Source organism: Gekko japonicus, unplaced genomic scaffold, assembly GCF_001447785.1.
Source record: "Gekko japonicus isolate JY-2015 unplaced genomic scaffold, Gekko_japonicus_V1.1 scaffold186, whole genome shotgun sequence".
Lineage (NCBI taxonomy): Eukaryota > Metazoa > Chordata > Lepidosauria > Squamata > Gekkonidae > Gekko > Gekko japonicus.
Window position 1 is genome coordinate 952,105 of NW_015174279.1, and position 16,053 is coordinate 968,157.

Consider the following 16,053-nt stretch of genomic DNA (forward strand, 5'->3'; position numbering starts at 1 on the left):
ATGTATTCTTAAAGAATTCATAGATAAAGGCTGATATTTCCATTTCTGTATTTTCCATTTCAAATTCCTAGGTGCCAGCAACACATTTTAAGTGTCCAATATTTTTTCCAGCCCTGCTTATAACAAATCAGTTCATCTCCAGTGAATACTAGTAAATTCTATATGAGTTTGCAAGGGAAGTGCTAGTAATGTCTTTCTTTATTTTTCTGTTGCTGTAAAAGTCTAAAATATCTGCTCTCTCCCACCACCTAAGCACACAAATCTGAGATTTACTTGTAATATACAGAATTGGGCTGCAGTGGTCTCTGAAAATGCCAAACACAACTGTGGTGTTTTGCTTGCTGCCACCTAAAAAAACAGTGCTGGAGACACTTCAGTACTTACTCTGATTAGGGCTTCCAGCCATTTGCTGTACAGATGGCAGAACGCTACACACTGCTTTTAACATTTAATGTTTTGTAAGCCACTTTAAGTATGCAAGGATGCAATGTGGATGTGGTGCCGTGGCTCAGTGGTAAAGTACCTAGTTTGCACACAGAAGGCCTCAGGATCAATCCCCAGCATCTCAAATTAAGAGAACTAGATTGCAGGTAATGTGAAAGACCTCTGCTTGAGATCCTGAAGAGCCACTGTAGACAATACTGACCCTGATAGACCAATGATCTGATTCAGTACGGCAGCATCACGTGCATTATAAATCATAACTAATTAATTAAATAAAAAACAAGCAGAGGTTAGATTAGGTCACTTTTGTCAATCAGGTTGAGCAATTCACTGGGGCAGTTTAACTAATGTAAAAACTAACACAGAAGTAACAAAACCTGCAACCCATTAGATACATCTGAGCTCCCATATCATGGACTCATTCTGGCAGTTGCTAGCTCATGCAGTATACCGCTTGCAGTGCCCTACAGGCTCTTCAGTCAGCTGGCCGAGGTCTCAAGCCATTCCACACTAATGAGGACTTCATCTCTCTAATGCTACTCCAGCTGCATGGATGGGATTTATTTTTCACTGCCACCAGTAGATTTAGAATTATAGGTACATTTTGCCAGATATCTGACCAAGACAGTATATTTTTGTCTTTTAAAGGACTCTTCTTCAAATAAAAACTGCACAGCTAGTCCAGATATGGTTGTAGAGGAACCCAGAAAACCTCATCTGGAGTTATTCAAATCTAGAGAGGTGTTTCTCCCTTTCTTCTCTTTGTATGTTGGTATGGGTCAAATTAAGTTTTTATGGCACTGCTGGCACAACAGTATGATTCCATTTTCAGAAAAGGAAAAATATAATTTTATTTCTATTTGTGGTTTTGATTTTTTTTTAAAAGCACAGTTGAGCAAAACATGTACAACTGTTGAGCAAAGAGAAACCAAAACGCAGTCTTCTCCCTCTAGGTCTAAAACTTACAAATCATGCCAGTGAATTAAGAAGTAGGCTGAACTGTCTGAAAGTTAACACATTTCTGTTTACGCCTGTTTTTCCCAAACATTTCCAGCCTCTTTCACAGAAGTCTTCTTTGCGTATCTGTTCTGAGTTCTCTTGTTTCCCCCTAACCTCAGTCTACCCAAATTGTTCACAAACTAAAGGGCAGAGTTCTTCTTTCAAATTTTCTCAGATGTCTCACATCCTATCTGATACTAAACTGCTAATTTCTGGGACAGGGGTGCACAACATACAGCTCACTGACTGTGCATGGCCTAGTGGACCTGTGTTGTTTGCTCCAGATCAGAATCCTCTCACCCAGTCACATTAGATGACATAGAAGCCTTCCCAAGCGGGAAGGTAGGGATCAGAATACCAAACACACCTTATTCCTCCCACACACATACACACCTGGGAAGCTTCTTGCTTGATACCAACAGAGACACAGTAAGTGATTTCCCAGGTAAGGATGGCAGGCAGGGATCAGTCTTCCAGCCCACCCACCCAGAAAACTCTTGCCTGTTCCCAGCAGACATACAGTGAGAGGCTTCCCAAATGTGATGGGAGGGACAAGAATTGAATAGCAAATCACCATTGCCCACCATTGGCATTCAGTATCCTAATCTCTCCCCCCAAACAACTGGCTGATGCAGTAGAACAGGAGTGTTCAACCCTCTTGATCCTACAGGCACTTTTGGGAAGTTGCAAACAAGTGGTGGGTGTCACAACAATATGGTTGCCATTCCCAAATGTTAAAATGTTGCACAAAACCAAATATTTGTGTATGACTGAGGTAGCTGTTTCCAAGTGGGTGCTCCCTGTAGAAACAAAGGTGATGCTCCCTGGGCCCTTCTGAAGAACCTCTTCCTCCAGTGTAGTGGAGGAAAGCAAGGACTGGCTCTTAACTTTCGGCAGGTAGTAAGTAGGTGCCAGAAAATATGGTGGGCACCATGAATGACTGCACTGGGTGCTGTCATAACCTAGTTAATACTCTGTTTCCCATCTCCCCATCCACATTTCTTTATTGCACCTCAGGGACCTGCATTTCATTTTCAAGCACCTAGTGTGCAATGGGTAAATTTCCCATGGGGAAACAAAAATCATGCCCAAGAGAACAGCTGAGGGGTGGGGTTCTGATGCCTCCCCAAGGTTCCCAAATCCAATCCTTACTGTGGGCCATCACAAGCCACGTGCCATCATGGGAGTGGAGCTGGATGCTGTCAAACGGCAGTCTACTTAGCTCTTTGTCAAGGTCTATCATGGCCCATATATCTAATTCAGTTGTACACTTCCATTCTAAGAGGTTACCTTACACTTCATTAATTACATACAGGGATTCACAGACTGCAAATTCATAATTTACTTTGCAAAGTTGTAATTTTTGTTACACTGATACCTACAAGTGAATCCCTGAAATGTCATTTTACTACATAGCTCTCCAGCATGAATCTAAGTTCAGAAATTGTGAAAATAAGAATATGGAACTCGGACCTGGACTGGATGCTGAAAATAGTCTGAACAAAACCACTATCATCTAGCAGACTTTGGTCTAGGAATACTTGCATTCAAATCTTTATTTGGCCTCAAGTTTGTTGGATGGCCCATGGCAGGTCAAATAAAGCCTCGGGCCATGTCCATCAGGGCAGGGAACCAAATCTGGTGAGGCCAAAAAAGGGCCACTTGAATCACATCTGTACCTTCTGTCTTGACTCTATGATTCTGATGAGGATAGGAAATGAGCGGAATGCATAAAACAGGGGCCCCTTGCCATGATATCTGAAAAGCCATGATACCTGAGAGTGCCTAGACCCTTCCTAGCCTAGAAGCAGAACCTGAGGGCCTTGGCAGTCTCCCTTGTAGCAAACAAGTCCACATCCAGGATTCTGCATGAAGCGAAGAATGTATCCAGGTAGTTGTCCCTGATAGACCACTTGCGTGTGGGTGCCTCTATCCTGCTTAGCCTGTTCAGGATCCCAGATATGTGGATCACATGGATGGAAGCACTGAGCCTCAACACTGTTGACCACACCCTTAAAACCTCCCAACATAGCATCCTGAAACCTGTCCCGCCTTGCTTGTTCAGGAAGAACATAGTAACCATGTTGTCCATTTGGACCAGGATAGAGCGGTTCTGTAGAATATCTGCAAAACAGCTAAGGGCGCAACGAACCACACACAACTCTAGAACGTTAATATGCAATCATTTTTCCCGTCAAGACCATGCCCCTTGGGCGGACATACCACCACAGTGAGCACCCGAACCTATTAATGAAGCATCTGTGGTCAAAGTAACTTCATATTTAGGAATGCCAAAGGGTACGCCCTGTGAGAAAAGCCCACCATTGTAGGGAACAAATTACCAGCCTAAGAGCAGAAAGCCTATACCAGTGGGTATGAGTCTCTATCCAGAAGTGAAACAGGAACCAAAGCTGCAAGGGACTCATAGCTAATCTAGCTAAGGGTAACACTGCCACTGTAGAAGGCATTAGCCCCAACAGGCAGAGTATTCTACCCATCGCCTGAAAACAGTTACCCACAAACCACTTAACTAAGGTGGAAACAGCATGAAACCTATCAAGTGGCAAGAAGCCCCTAGCAACTACGGAGTCCAGAATGGCTCCAATAAAGTGTATTCTCTGAGATGGGTTCAAACTGGACTTTTCTCAATTTACTAGAAGCCCCAATCATTGACAGATCTCCAAAACTATAGAACAACGGTTCATTAATTTCTCTCTCAATTCTGCTACTACCAGCCAGTCACCCAAATATGGAAATATACGGCACCCGTGAAGGTAAGTGACCACAGGGGCCAGGTTTTTTGTGAAAACCCTTGTGGCAGCAGCCAGTCCAAAGGGTAGGACAGTATACTGGAAAACCTGTATCCAGCACAGAAACTGAAAGTATTTACAATGTTGTGCATGAATTGAAATATGAAAGTAATCGATAACAATAAACCAAGAGTCCAGCTTTAATAACTGCATAACTAAAGGTAAGAAAACCATGCGGAACTTGGAAACAGACAGGAACACATTCAGGTCCCTAAGTTCTGAAAGGGGTCTGACATCCCCCCCCCCATCCTTTTTGTCTACCAAAAACAGACGTGAAAAGAAACCAACAGATGCCTGTGCGTCCAGGAGCTCCCCAACTGCCCCCTTCTCCTGAAGGGCAAGCAATGTGTCCCTGAGGCCCGGCAACACATTGTTAGCTGCTCTCAGTGCTGATGAACACAGAGGATTTCCCTGAACTCTAAGCTACAACCAAATTTGACAATGGAAAGCACCCATTCACCAGAAGTAATTGCTTCCCATACAGAATAAAACTGAACCAACCTGTCCCCAAAACTGACAGATGAGGAACTTCTCTCTAGTCAGAATGTAGCTTTCTGAGACTGAGCTGCCTCCCTGGATGGAAAGGATTGGTGAGCCTGACTAAACCTATTGCTGCCCTCATGTTTGGTGTAACCTTGCTGTGAAACAAAGGGTTTGGGGACAGGATACTGGGCCCTTCATGGGCTAGAATAATGATAGTTCTTCTGATAAGGCTGCCAAGGATGACAAAAGAAAGGCCTCCGCTTCAACTGTGCCAAACTGGCACGTGACACTCCCCAGGGATTTGGCTGTTTGCTTATTCTTCTTTATAAAGAATAATCCAAAAAGAAAGTTGATCCCTCAAAAGGAAGGTCCTCCACCTTGTGCTTAATTTCTACCGGAAATGTGATAGACCTCTACCAGGCATGCCTTCTCAGGACAACAGAACTGACCATAGCCCTGACTGCAGAGTCTGCAGCATGGCAACCTGCATTAATTTGCTGTTTAGATAGCTTAACAGCTTCAGTCTGGAGCAGCTTGGCAAGGGAACGCTTGTCCTCAAGCAGTAGTTCCAGATAAGGGAGCATTCTCTCCCAGAAAAAAAGCTGATATCCAGTCAGAATGGTGTGTTAGAAATCTTGAAGCTCAGCCTGGAGGAGTAGTATAACTTATGTCCCAAAGCATCTAATTTTCTGCCCTCTCTGTATGTAGGTGCTGAATGATAAAACTGACGTCCCTTGAGCAGTTTCGGTTTCCGGTCTCGGCGATCGCCATGGCAGTTGTTTTCTCAAGGGGATCTGGGAGAAACCTGCCAGCGCCTACGGCTGGGAGGAAGCGCGATTGTCCGCGCCACCCCAGGAGTCCTTGGGTTGGACTCCCAGCCATGGGGCACTAGAGAGCTCTCCCCCGGCGCGTCCAGCCAGAGGGGGGGGCTCCTACAAGCCCCGATGGTCCCACTGTGGAGCGTCCTGAATGGGAACAAGATCAGCACACCGGAGCAAGCGTATGGGGATCAAGCGATTTTAAATGCAAGAGGGCAATCGTTGAAAATGTAAGTCTAAGTACAAGTGAAAACACCAAAAAATAGTGTGCCCCCCTGAAAGAAAACGAGGAGGGGGAGGGGACTCCCCCCTGTTAAGAACTGTTTACAAGCGATTCCAAAGACAGAAAAGGGGGGGGGGCTTACAGTAAAAAGTGATTGGACTGAAATAAAGAGACTGTGAGAACTTACCGCGTTGTATAAGAGCTTCCAGAGACTTTGACAAACTTTTAACAAAAGTAAACAATTCTCAAACATGGTGCCGCCTGTGAAGTATTCTAAAGACAAACAAGTGAAAGTTAAGCTTCCTCCCGGAAGTTCCAGCCCTGCGAGTTCTGTTCCTAGACAGGACTCAACTGTGGAACTCCAAAGGTTGCTGTCGGAAGCGCTTTGCCCCCTGCTGGAGAAAATCACTGCTATTGACAATAAGCTCGATGCACAACAAGCACAAATGGCTGCGAATACACAGAAAATCTAAAAAATGCAGGAGCTTAAAGAGATTGATTCCAACTCAAAAAAGATGAATAAAAAACTGCAGGCATTGGGGGGAAAGTGCCAAATCAAAGTGTCTCGTGTACTGCAGCTGCAAATGGAAAGGGCAAGCTATGTCTTGAGACTTCAAGGTATCCAGGAAGAAGAAGAGGAGATTGGATTTATACCCCGCCCTTCACTACCCAAAGGCGCCTCAGAGTGGCTTACAAACTCCTTTCCCTTCCCCTCCCCACAACAGACACCCTGTGAGGTCGGTGGGGCTGAGAGAGCTCTGACAAAAACTGCTCTTTTTCAAGGACAGCTCTTATCAGAACTACGGCTTGCCCAAGGTCATCCAGCCAGGTGCAAGCAGAGAAGTGGGGAATCAAACCCAGTTCTCCCAGATTAGAGACCGCGCACTTAACCACTACACCAAACTGGGGAGAATTTGAGACAGATTGTTGGCGATTTGTTGGCTCCCTTGGCAGAGATGACATCGGAGCAACTTCAAAGCGAAATAGATACGGTCTTCAGATCGTATTCAGAATTTATCAGAAAGAATAATCTGTCAGGGGAAGTCACAATAACATTCTCCAGAAAAAAAGTGAGAGAGCAACTATTGAAAGCGACCAATGGAGTTACTTTGAAGATAAAAGACAAAGACATAAAAGTTTTGAAAGACGTTCCATTTGAGATAAGAAGGAAGAGAAGTAAATATAGAGACTTGTTTTCATTTCTACAAAGTCACAACGTTTCCTACAGACGGTTAGTACCCGAAGAATTAATCTTCAGATATGCAAATAGTAAAGAAAGGATTAACTCTGTTGAAAAGGCCTGCGATTTTTTGCGTCAACATGGTTGCCCAGCAGGAGAAAGAGTAACCAATGGCTCCAAAGACAGCGAGGAAGAAGGAGAGGCTGGATCTTTTGATGAGGACTCAGACTCTAAATTGGGGGCTGTTGGCCCCAAACCAAGCTATCAATTGAAACACAGAAAAGGGGGGAAATAGATTGTTAATGCACTCTCGAGTACCTAAAACATGCTTATTTTATATCGATATTCACATCTTTTTATGAAGTTAGAATTGTTGGTGAAATATTGAAATGTTTTACCAGATAGATGATCATTTTCAATGAAAGTTAACTTGCATTTAAGAGGGAAGGTAATTCTGTAAAATGTTTGTATGATCACCATTTCTTGGGTTTTTAGAGGGTTTTCTTTACTTTCTTCTATAGATTGTAGTCCCCCCCTCCCATTTTTTCTGTTTGTACTTTTTAGTTTGTAGTTATTAGAAAATGCCATAAAAATCCCCTATGGGGAGCAAAGAAAAAAAAGACTGACGCCCCTTGGGTTGCATCTCTTCCATCACGAGTGAAGACAGCAGAGGGTGTGAGGTTAAATAATTGAAAAGCTCCTTCTTAATCCTATTAAAATGCTCCACACTTCTAGGAATGGGCTGAAGAGAGGCAGGTTTCTGCCACAACTCATGAGTCAGGTCTTCCAAACCTTCTAAAATGGGAAAGGCAATGCTACCTGGTGATTCAGAGTAAAAGTGACTCAAAATCTTATCTTTGGGTTTATGATCTGAAGTAAAAACTTCAATCTCAAGAGACTGTGCCATGTGGAGCATCTGTTCCCCATATATACCAAGATCCTCAGTAGGACATGCAGGAGAGGGATCCCCCAATCTTTTGTCTAGGCTCAGATCAGAGATAGTATCTGAGCCATCATGTCCTTGTCATCACCCCTCTCCATAGTGACAGGAACAGGAGAGTGAGACCATCTGGATACAGTGGCAGATGTTGGGTATGACAACACCCAGTGAGGGTAACGGGTAATAATAATAATAATAATAATAATAATAATAATAATAATAATAATAATAGGAAATTAACAGGAAATTAAGAAAATAGAAACTATAAAAGAGCAAATTGTGGCAGAAGAAAACAGGATGAAAGAGAAGTGCTGTAAAGGGTATAAGATAGCAAAGCTACAACACCAACTTAATCTAATACTAACTCAGGATTTGGCTAGGAAAATAGAGCTGTCCAAATTATATTACTTTGAAAATGGAAATAAACCAACCAGGTGGCTCGCATACAAACTTAAAAAAGAGAAAGAAAGGAAGATAATTAAATCACTAAAAGACGAAAAAGGGGAAAAGGATTAAACAACAGGAGATAAAACAGATAGTGAAAATTTCTACAAAAAGTTGTACCAAAATCCAGTAACGCTAGAAAAGGAAGTAAGGGACTATCAAGAAAAGTGGGAAAGGAAGAAATTCAGCAAACAACAGATAGCCCGATTAAATGAACCCTTTACGATGTGTAAGATAATTCAAGCAATTAAAAATGGGAAGAAAAAAAAAACACCGGGCCCTGAAGGAATTCCCTTAGAATTCTACCAGAAGTTTGAGGATCAGATAGTGGAACCATTAAAAGCTACATTACAAAATATACCGAAAATGAGAAAAATGCCTGCTTCATGGAATGAAGCAACTATTACATTGATTCACAAACCAGGCTCTATTGAAACAGAAATAAAAAATTATCGACCAATATCTCTACTCAATACGGATTACAAAATCTTTACTAAGATCCTAGCAACCAGGTTAAAAGAAATATTAGGACAGATAATTCATAAAGATCAATCCAGTTTCTTGCCAAAAAGAAAAATCCAAAATAACATAAGAAACATAATTAATATCCTGGAATATTATGAACAACACCCTGGGGAACCAGTGTCGTTAATGTTATTGGATGCGGAAAAGGCGTTTGATAACTTAAATTGGAGTTTTATGTTGCAAAGATTCAAGAATTGGCATTGCGGAGAAAATGTTTTCTCCATGCTTCAAACAATATACACATCACAATATGCGAAAATTATAGTTAATGGGGAACTTACAAATAACATTCCAATACAGAAAGATACTAGGCAGGGGTGCCCACTATCCCCGTTAATATTCATTTTTGCGCTAGAAGCATTAACTGATAGGATTAGAGAAAATGAACATATTAGAGGATTGAAAACAAAAGGTGAAACATTCAAACTTCAAGCCTTTGCAAATGATTTAATTTTTGTAACCGAAGAACCAGACCAGTCTCTGAAATATTTAATAGAGGATATACAAGAATTTGGTAGAGGAGCAGGTTTAAAAATAAATTTTCAAAAAACTAAAATTATAACAAAAAACTGTGGGGAAAATCTCATCCAAAAAATCAGAGAAATTACAAAAATAGAAATAGTCCAAAAAGCAAAATACCTAGGAATCTGGATTACGGGGAGTACATCTACTCTTTTTGAAGATAACTATATGAAATTAATAAAAGAGATTAACGGAGACTTAAAACGTTGGGAGAATTTACATTTATCATTATTAGGTAGGATAGCTACAATTAAAATGAACATTTTACCAAGGTTTTTATTTTTAGCACAAAACCTACCAATATTAAAAACATAAAAATATTTCAAAGATTTAAATAAGTTAGTAGGAAAATTCATCTGGCAATCAAAGAAACCCAGGATAAAATTGGTAAGTCTGCAAAGACAAAAAGAAAATGGAGGTTTTGCCCTACCAAATTGGCAGATATATTACTATGCGGCTTCCATGGAATGGATTAAAGACTGGGCTAAATTAGAAAATACTAGATTATTAGCATTGGAAGGAGCCGATTTAGAAATGGGCTGGCATGCATACCTTTGGTATGGCAAGGACAAAATTAAGTCAAATTTCCATACTCATGTAGTTAGAAGGGCTTTGATTAAAGTTTGGAATGTTATAAAGAAAAGTAATTATATGAAAATACCATTATGGATATCACCCTTGGAAGCATTTACACCACCTTCCCTAATAATGGGCAGAAGGAAAGAGATTTATGGAAATCTATTAACTAAAGAGTTTGAAATAAAATAGGAAGAAATATTAGCAAAACAAAATATAGTATTGTCACCATGGGAAAAAAGAACATAATAAGATCAAGATATACCATAGATTAAAAAATAGGCTTCTACAATAACCAAACAGAGTTAGATAAAATCTGGCTCTCAACGAGCGACAAATTAATTCAAAAACTTTATAAGAAATTTCTAGAGGATGCCAGCATGAAAGAGGACAAAACAGATTTCAAATTAAGATGGGAGAAGGAACTAGGTCATAAAATAGAGGAGAAAAATTGGCGTAAAGTATGGAATTCAATTAAACTATCTAGAGCAGTACCACTTAAAGAAAGCGTATACAAAATGTATTATAGATGGCACTGGACGCCGAATAAAATTGCAAAATGCTTCCACGACGCTTCTAACAGATGCTGGAGATGTAAAAAGAACGTAGGGACATTCATGCATATTTGGTGGAATTGTGATAAGGTCCAGAGATTTTGGAAAAAACTGCGAAAAAGATTAAATAAAATTCTAAAAATTAAATTACCTTTACTACCAGAGGTTTTTTTCTTAAATATGATCCCAGGCACAATAAAAAAAACATAAACAGATAATAATATATACACTAACCGCGGCAAGAATCTTGATTGCAAAAAGATGGAAATCGAATACTTTACCCTCAATTAAAGAATTAAAATATAAGATCCTGGAAATAGCGGAAATGGACAGAGTAAATATGGAATTAAAATACAGACCGGAAGAAAAATATTGGGAAAAATGGGGAGAAATATACAGCTGGTTGAAGATAAAGAAGATAGAAATTAATGGGAGATAGGCTAGCAATAATAGATTTAAGATGGAAGTACAAATGCACTGCTGGTATAAAACTTAAAATAGATATTGTGAGACATATTAAATATTCAATATATTGTTTGACATATTATGTTGATGGAAAATGTGAATGTGATATTTATCTTGGTTAACATCAATATGTTGTTGGAGATTGTTAAGTGGTGTAAAATAATGGAAAGAAAATCCAATAAAAATATTTATTAAAAACAAAAATGAAAATGAAAAAAAAATATATAGGGGCATTATGATATTGGCTGATGACAGCATATATATAAATCTTTAAATTGCACACGTTTGCAGCCAATGGGGATTTTGTTCAGTTGTAGACTCAGACATGTTCCGGACAGCATTTTTTCACTCGGCTTGGCTTAATGACGTCAGCTTTTTTCTCCAGGACTCTTCGGGTCACAGCGCCACACTACCACCGCATGGCCGGAACGGCCCATTACAGGCTTCTTGATGCTGAACAGATCTTCTAGGCTTCCGATCTTACGAGCTGGACATTCCGTTCGCCGGCTAACACCTCCCCCACTGGGGGAGGGTTTGGTGTGCCCACCCTCTCTAAGGAGTGGTACCCATTTTATCTACTCGCCGAAGCTTATGAACCGCTGGGTGGACGGAGAGCTGGGGACAAGGCTGGTAGCTCACACCAGCGCGGGGCTAGAACTGACAGCAGTTCTGTTCAGCTCAGATGTTACTGTAACCAGGGGATAAATCCCCTGTGCCATGGTCTCTAGAGCATGGGTCTCTAGAACGAGGGGCATAATTATCACCCTATTCTGCTAGATAGGCTACTGACATCAAATACTGGTAAGGGTGTGAAGGCCAATGCATAGGCGGAGGTGGCTGCGGCCATAGAACCACTGGTATCAGTTGTAGTTCGGAATCATGTGAAACCTGGCCAGCTGCCAGATCCATATCTATCTCTCCTTCCAAAATCAAAACCAGAGGGGACCTTGGGCCCGAAGAGGAGTCTTGGGTGGATCCACTACTTCTGAAAGATCCAGCATTGGAACCAGTGTACAGATGAAGAAGAAGAGATTGGATTTATACCCCACCCTTCACTACCCAAAGGAGTCACAGAGCAGCTTAAAATATCCTTCCCCACCCCACAACTGACACCCTGTGAGGTAGGTGGGACTGAGAGAGGTCTCTTGAGAACTGCCCTTGAGAGAACAGCTCTGAGAGAGCTTATGACTGACCCAAGGTCACACCAGCAGCTGCATGTGGAGGTGTGGGGAATCAAACCCGGTACTCCCAGATTAGAGTCCGCAATCCTAACCACTACAGCAAACTGGTTCTCTGGGAGTATGATGTTGCTACTCAGCCTTGTGCCTCTCTTTGCTCTTAGATTTGGTCTAGGGTTTCTTAGCTAGTGGTTCCAACAAACACCGTTAGGTAGGTGGAGGCTGCAATTTAGATCCACTGAGATTCAGACTCTGGCAATGGCGGGACCAACTTGGTCGAATCAGAAGACACTGGCTTCAAGGACTTCTCTGCAACCAATGACTTAGACAGGGAATCCGTCGATTTAAGGGCCTTTTGCTAGAGCGCTGCTTTGCATTTCGAAGCCTGATTTCCCCTAGCTTTAGGAGTGAAGCACTGGCACACTTTACAAGTAGAGACATTGTGTCCTTCTCCCAAGAAAAACAGGCAAAGATGGGTGTTTGTTTGTTGAGTCATTTTGGCACTGCACCTGGTGCACTTTTTAAATAAAGACCTTTGCGCCATCAGCAAGAGGGGCTGGGAAGAAAACAAGCTGTCCGCCACACAAAGGGGGGGGGGGGGGAAGCTAAATTGATCCAGGAAACACTCAGAAGAACAAACCAATTGGAGATCTAGAAGCTAGAACCTTCTCCTTCGGTGGCAAAAAAGGAACTGAGGGTGGGACACTGGGGCTCTGGCACATGTGACCGCTTGGGTAGGAAAAAGAGCTTCTGGCTCCAGCACACAGCACCCCCCCCCCCCCCATGTGGGGTTGCCAAATGGGGTGGGCAATGCCATTTGAGGGGAAAACGTTACCCGACGCCCCGGGCCCCGATTCCCCGGCGTCGGGTAACGGGCCTCCGGGGCGGGGGGAATTCCGCCCTACCGGGGGGGTTGGCAGCCCTACCCCCATGGGACTGCACAGAAGATTGATGATGAATCAATATTTCCATATCACTGACAGATCTTGGATGTTGACTGTTTACATTTTTCTGTTAGCGTTATGGCACATGAGGTGCAAACACCTTTTCTCACCAGCTTTCAAAGCCAAGCTTTGATTTTAGCACACCTTCTGCAACATTTAGTCACAATGGTCATGTACAATTCACCCACTGCCAGTTATTTCGACAGCAAACCCATCTGGAAACAAGATAGCAGCAAGAAGAATGTCTACTTCAAAAAAATAGACAGGAATTTGCGGTCAACAAATTATTGTTTTAACAGAACAGTATACATCTTGATTTCTGTATTTTCTAATGCAGACCTCTCTTCTGCGAAGCCGTAAATCAAGAACCATGCTAGCAAAAAAACAAAAACAAAACCCACACAACACTCAGCCGTTTAATACACTTTTAAAAGTCTGTTAGCAGATATTGCATTGTGTAAGCAACCAGGCACTTACTACAGCAAATTCTAAAATCAATAGTTACCCAGGTCCGACTATGGTCAAAAGTATATTTAGGATACAAATAGCACAGGACAAAAAGATGTAATTCATTTCTAATCACTTCAAAGATTACTCCGAATAATATTTCCACCTATTTCAACCTTTCCATTGCTATTAATTAAGCTGCAGAGTCTTATGAACAAAAATTCTACTTTGTGAGCTATTGGCATTAAAGTTGTGAACAAGCGATTTGGCTACTGCATAAATTAGTTTGCTCTGGAGCCATCCTTCCTGAGCTAAGACAAAAATGTGTGAGCTGGAGGCTAAAAAACTATGAGCTAGCTCACACTAACTCAGCTTAGACTGGTTAGCATTCTAACTGGCTGCAGCTTTCCAGTAGAGGCCTTGCAAAGTAGTGTGCACAGATTCTAGGCCTGCAAGTGTCCTGAATGTGGATCTTTATGTATGCAATAGCTAATTATAGCATAACTTTGGCTTGTCTAAAACACAAACAAGAGCATCACACACAAGCTAAGCTACTGTCCCAATTTACTTAAGGAAGAACAGCATGTGGTAAGAATGTAAAGGGCAGCCCATAATCTATGAATGAATTGAGAAAAGCCTGTTAGCAAAAACCTTTTAGAACTTTGAAAAGCTCACTTACAAACACATTCAACATAACACTCAAATGAAACTATGATAATGTTCTCCTACTGGAAAGTATAAACTGCCAGATTTGGGGGTACATGTCAGACTGCATGACTGGTTCAACACAAACAACAAAGAGATACAACAAACCAAGAAACTAATAAGTCAACTGGGTAGTTATTATGATTTCAAAAGAAATACTAGGTGACTAAAAAGTGGTATGACACTATAGATTTGTATTCTAAAAGCACAGCTTACATTAATTCCAGTAAGAGAAGAAAGCCCATTTAATGCCCACCATATCCTGGCCTACTTTTGCTGCTCACAGCTGTGCCACCTAATCCATAGCTCTGGTGAGCATGCTCACTTTGTACTTGTTCTCCATTTTGGTAGGGGTTGGAATGTGGCCTCGCTTCCTGAAGGTTGTAAAGTGCTTGCATTGAGGGCATGGCTTGGTGCTTGAGCTAATACGGCGGAGTTCCAGGAAGTACTTATACTTGATGATGTCATCATGTGGCAAGTGGTACAGGACAGTTGTTTCATCCAAACGTTCACTGCATTCTGTTATTGGACACTGGATGTCTGCAAGTCCCACCTGCACCTGCACAGAAACACAGAAGTGATGGTCAAAAGTGTGTTGCCAAGAACACTGCATACCTTCTCTCTATTAAAGATTAACTATTTACCTTGTGAGTGTACATGACCAAAGCCATATTACTTTACACTGCAACAGCATAAAATGCTACCTTTATGAAGATGGATTTCATCAAAAGTTCGCTGAACGTTTACATGGTATAGAACACAAAATATATCACTGAAAGGAAAACTCCTTTCAACATCAGAACCCACAAACTTACAGATCAATCTGTCATCAGAACCCACTCCAGACAAGAGAGAAACCATTATTCACCATTTTGCTTTTTTCATACATCAAGAAAATCACATGCCTCTATGGTGTTAACTCTGCACAGACTTGTTCCCTATAATTATCTTTTTCCCCTTGACCAACTGGCAGATAGTCCAAGTTGTAAAATCTTGCAAGACTCATCTACAGTGTTAAGGAGAGCCACGTAACTACAAATTTAAAATTGTGCAGGATAGAAAGCAACTGAGTTTTTATTATAATAATACCATGAAACTAAGACAGTATACACTTAAGGAGTTCCCACTGTAGTTAGATCAGTGGGATGCGTGATAAATCATGAACCATTCAGGATAGACTGCTTGAAGCAGTCTCTTACACTTAGAAATGGTGAATGGGAGATGGCACCACCCAGCTGGTAAATAAGACAAAAGTATAAAAAGACTGACAATATATTTCTTGTTTAGTAGAAAATAATCGGTCTGAAATTGCTGTAGTGGTTTTATTAGTATTTCACAGACACAGACACACACACACACGCACACAGAGGTTCTATGACAATGAAATCAGCTTTGAAGTAAAGCTATCGCTATTATGTTTATTGTGGATTCAAAGCAAAGAAACAGTATATATGGGGAATGCAATGTTTTTCCATGCAGCCCCACATCTGCTTCACATCATAATGCTAAGGAAGAAAGTGTTCCTGGATCATCCTCCAGTATATATAATTCTATTTTGGTCATGGACTCCCCTGAACATTCCAACACACTCCAAAATCAGTTTACTCTCTGATCTCAATTCAATTCAATTCAAAAACCTTTATTGGCATAGATCAGAATCATACACAATCGCCATTCAGTTCATGGATTTAACACATAGCTTCCTCATTATAAGGCAGTTACAGAACTTAGCAACCGCTTCAATAACCGCTATATTTTGTGAAGCCAGTAAACGATACAACATTCTGTCATCGGAT

At 41.3% G+C, this 16,053-nt stretch overlaps 1 protein-coding gene across 1 annotated transcript in view; it reads right to left on the reverse strand.

Annotated features, from left to right (window-relative positions):
* RNF217 (ring finger protein 217) overlaps positions 1-16,053 on the reverse strand; it is a 93,326-nt gene that overhangs the window by 45,788 nt on the left and 31,485 nt on the right. Inside the window, exon 2 of the mRNA XM_015423827.1 lies at positions 14,583-14,816. Within this exon, the coding sequence (XP_015279313.1) occupies positions 14,583-14,816 (234 nt within the window). The remainder of the gene's footprint in view (positions 1-14,582; positions 14,817-16,053) is intronic.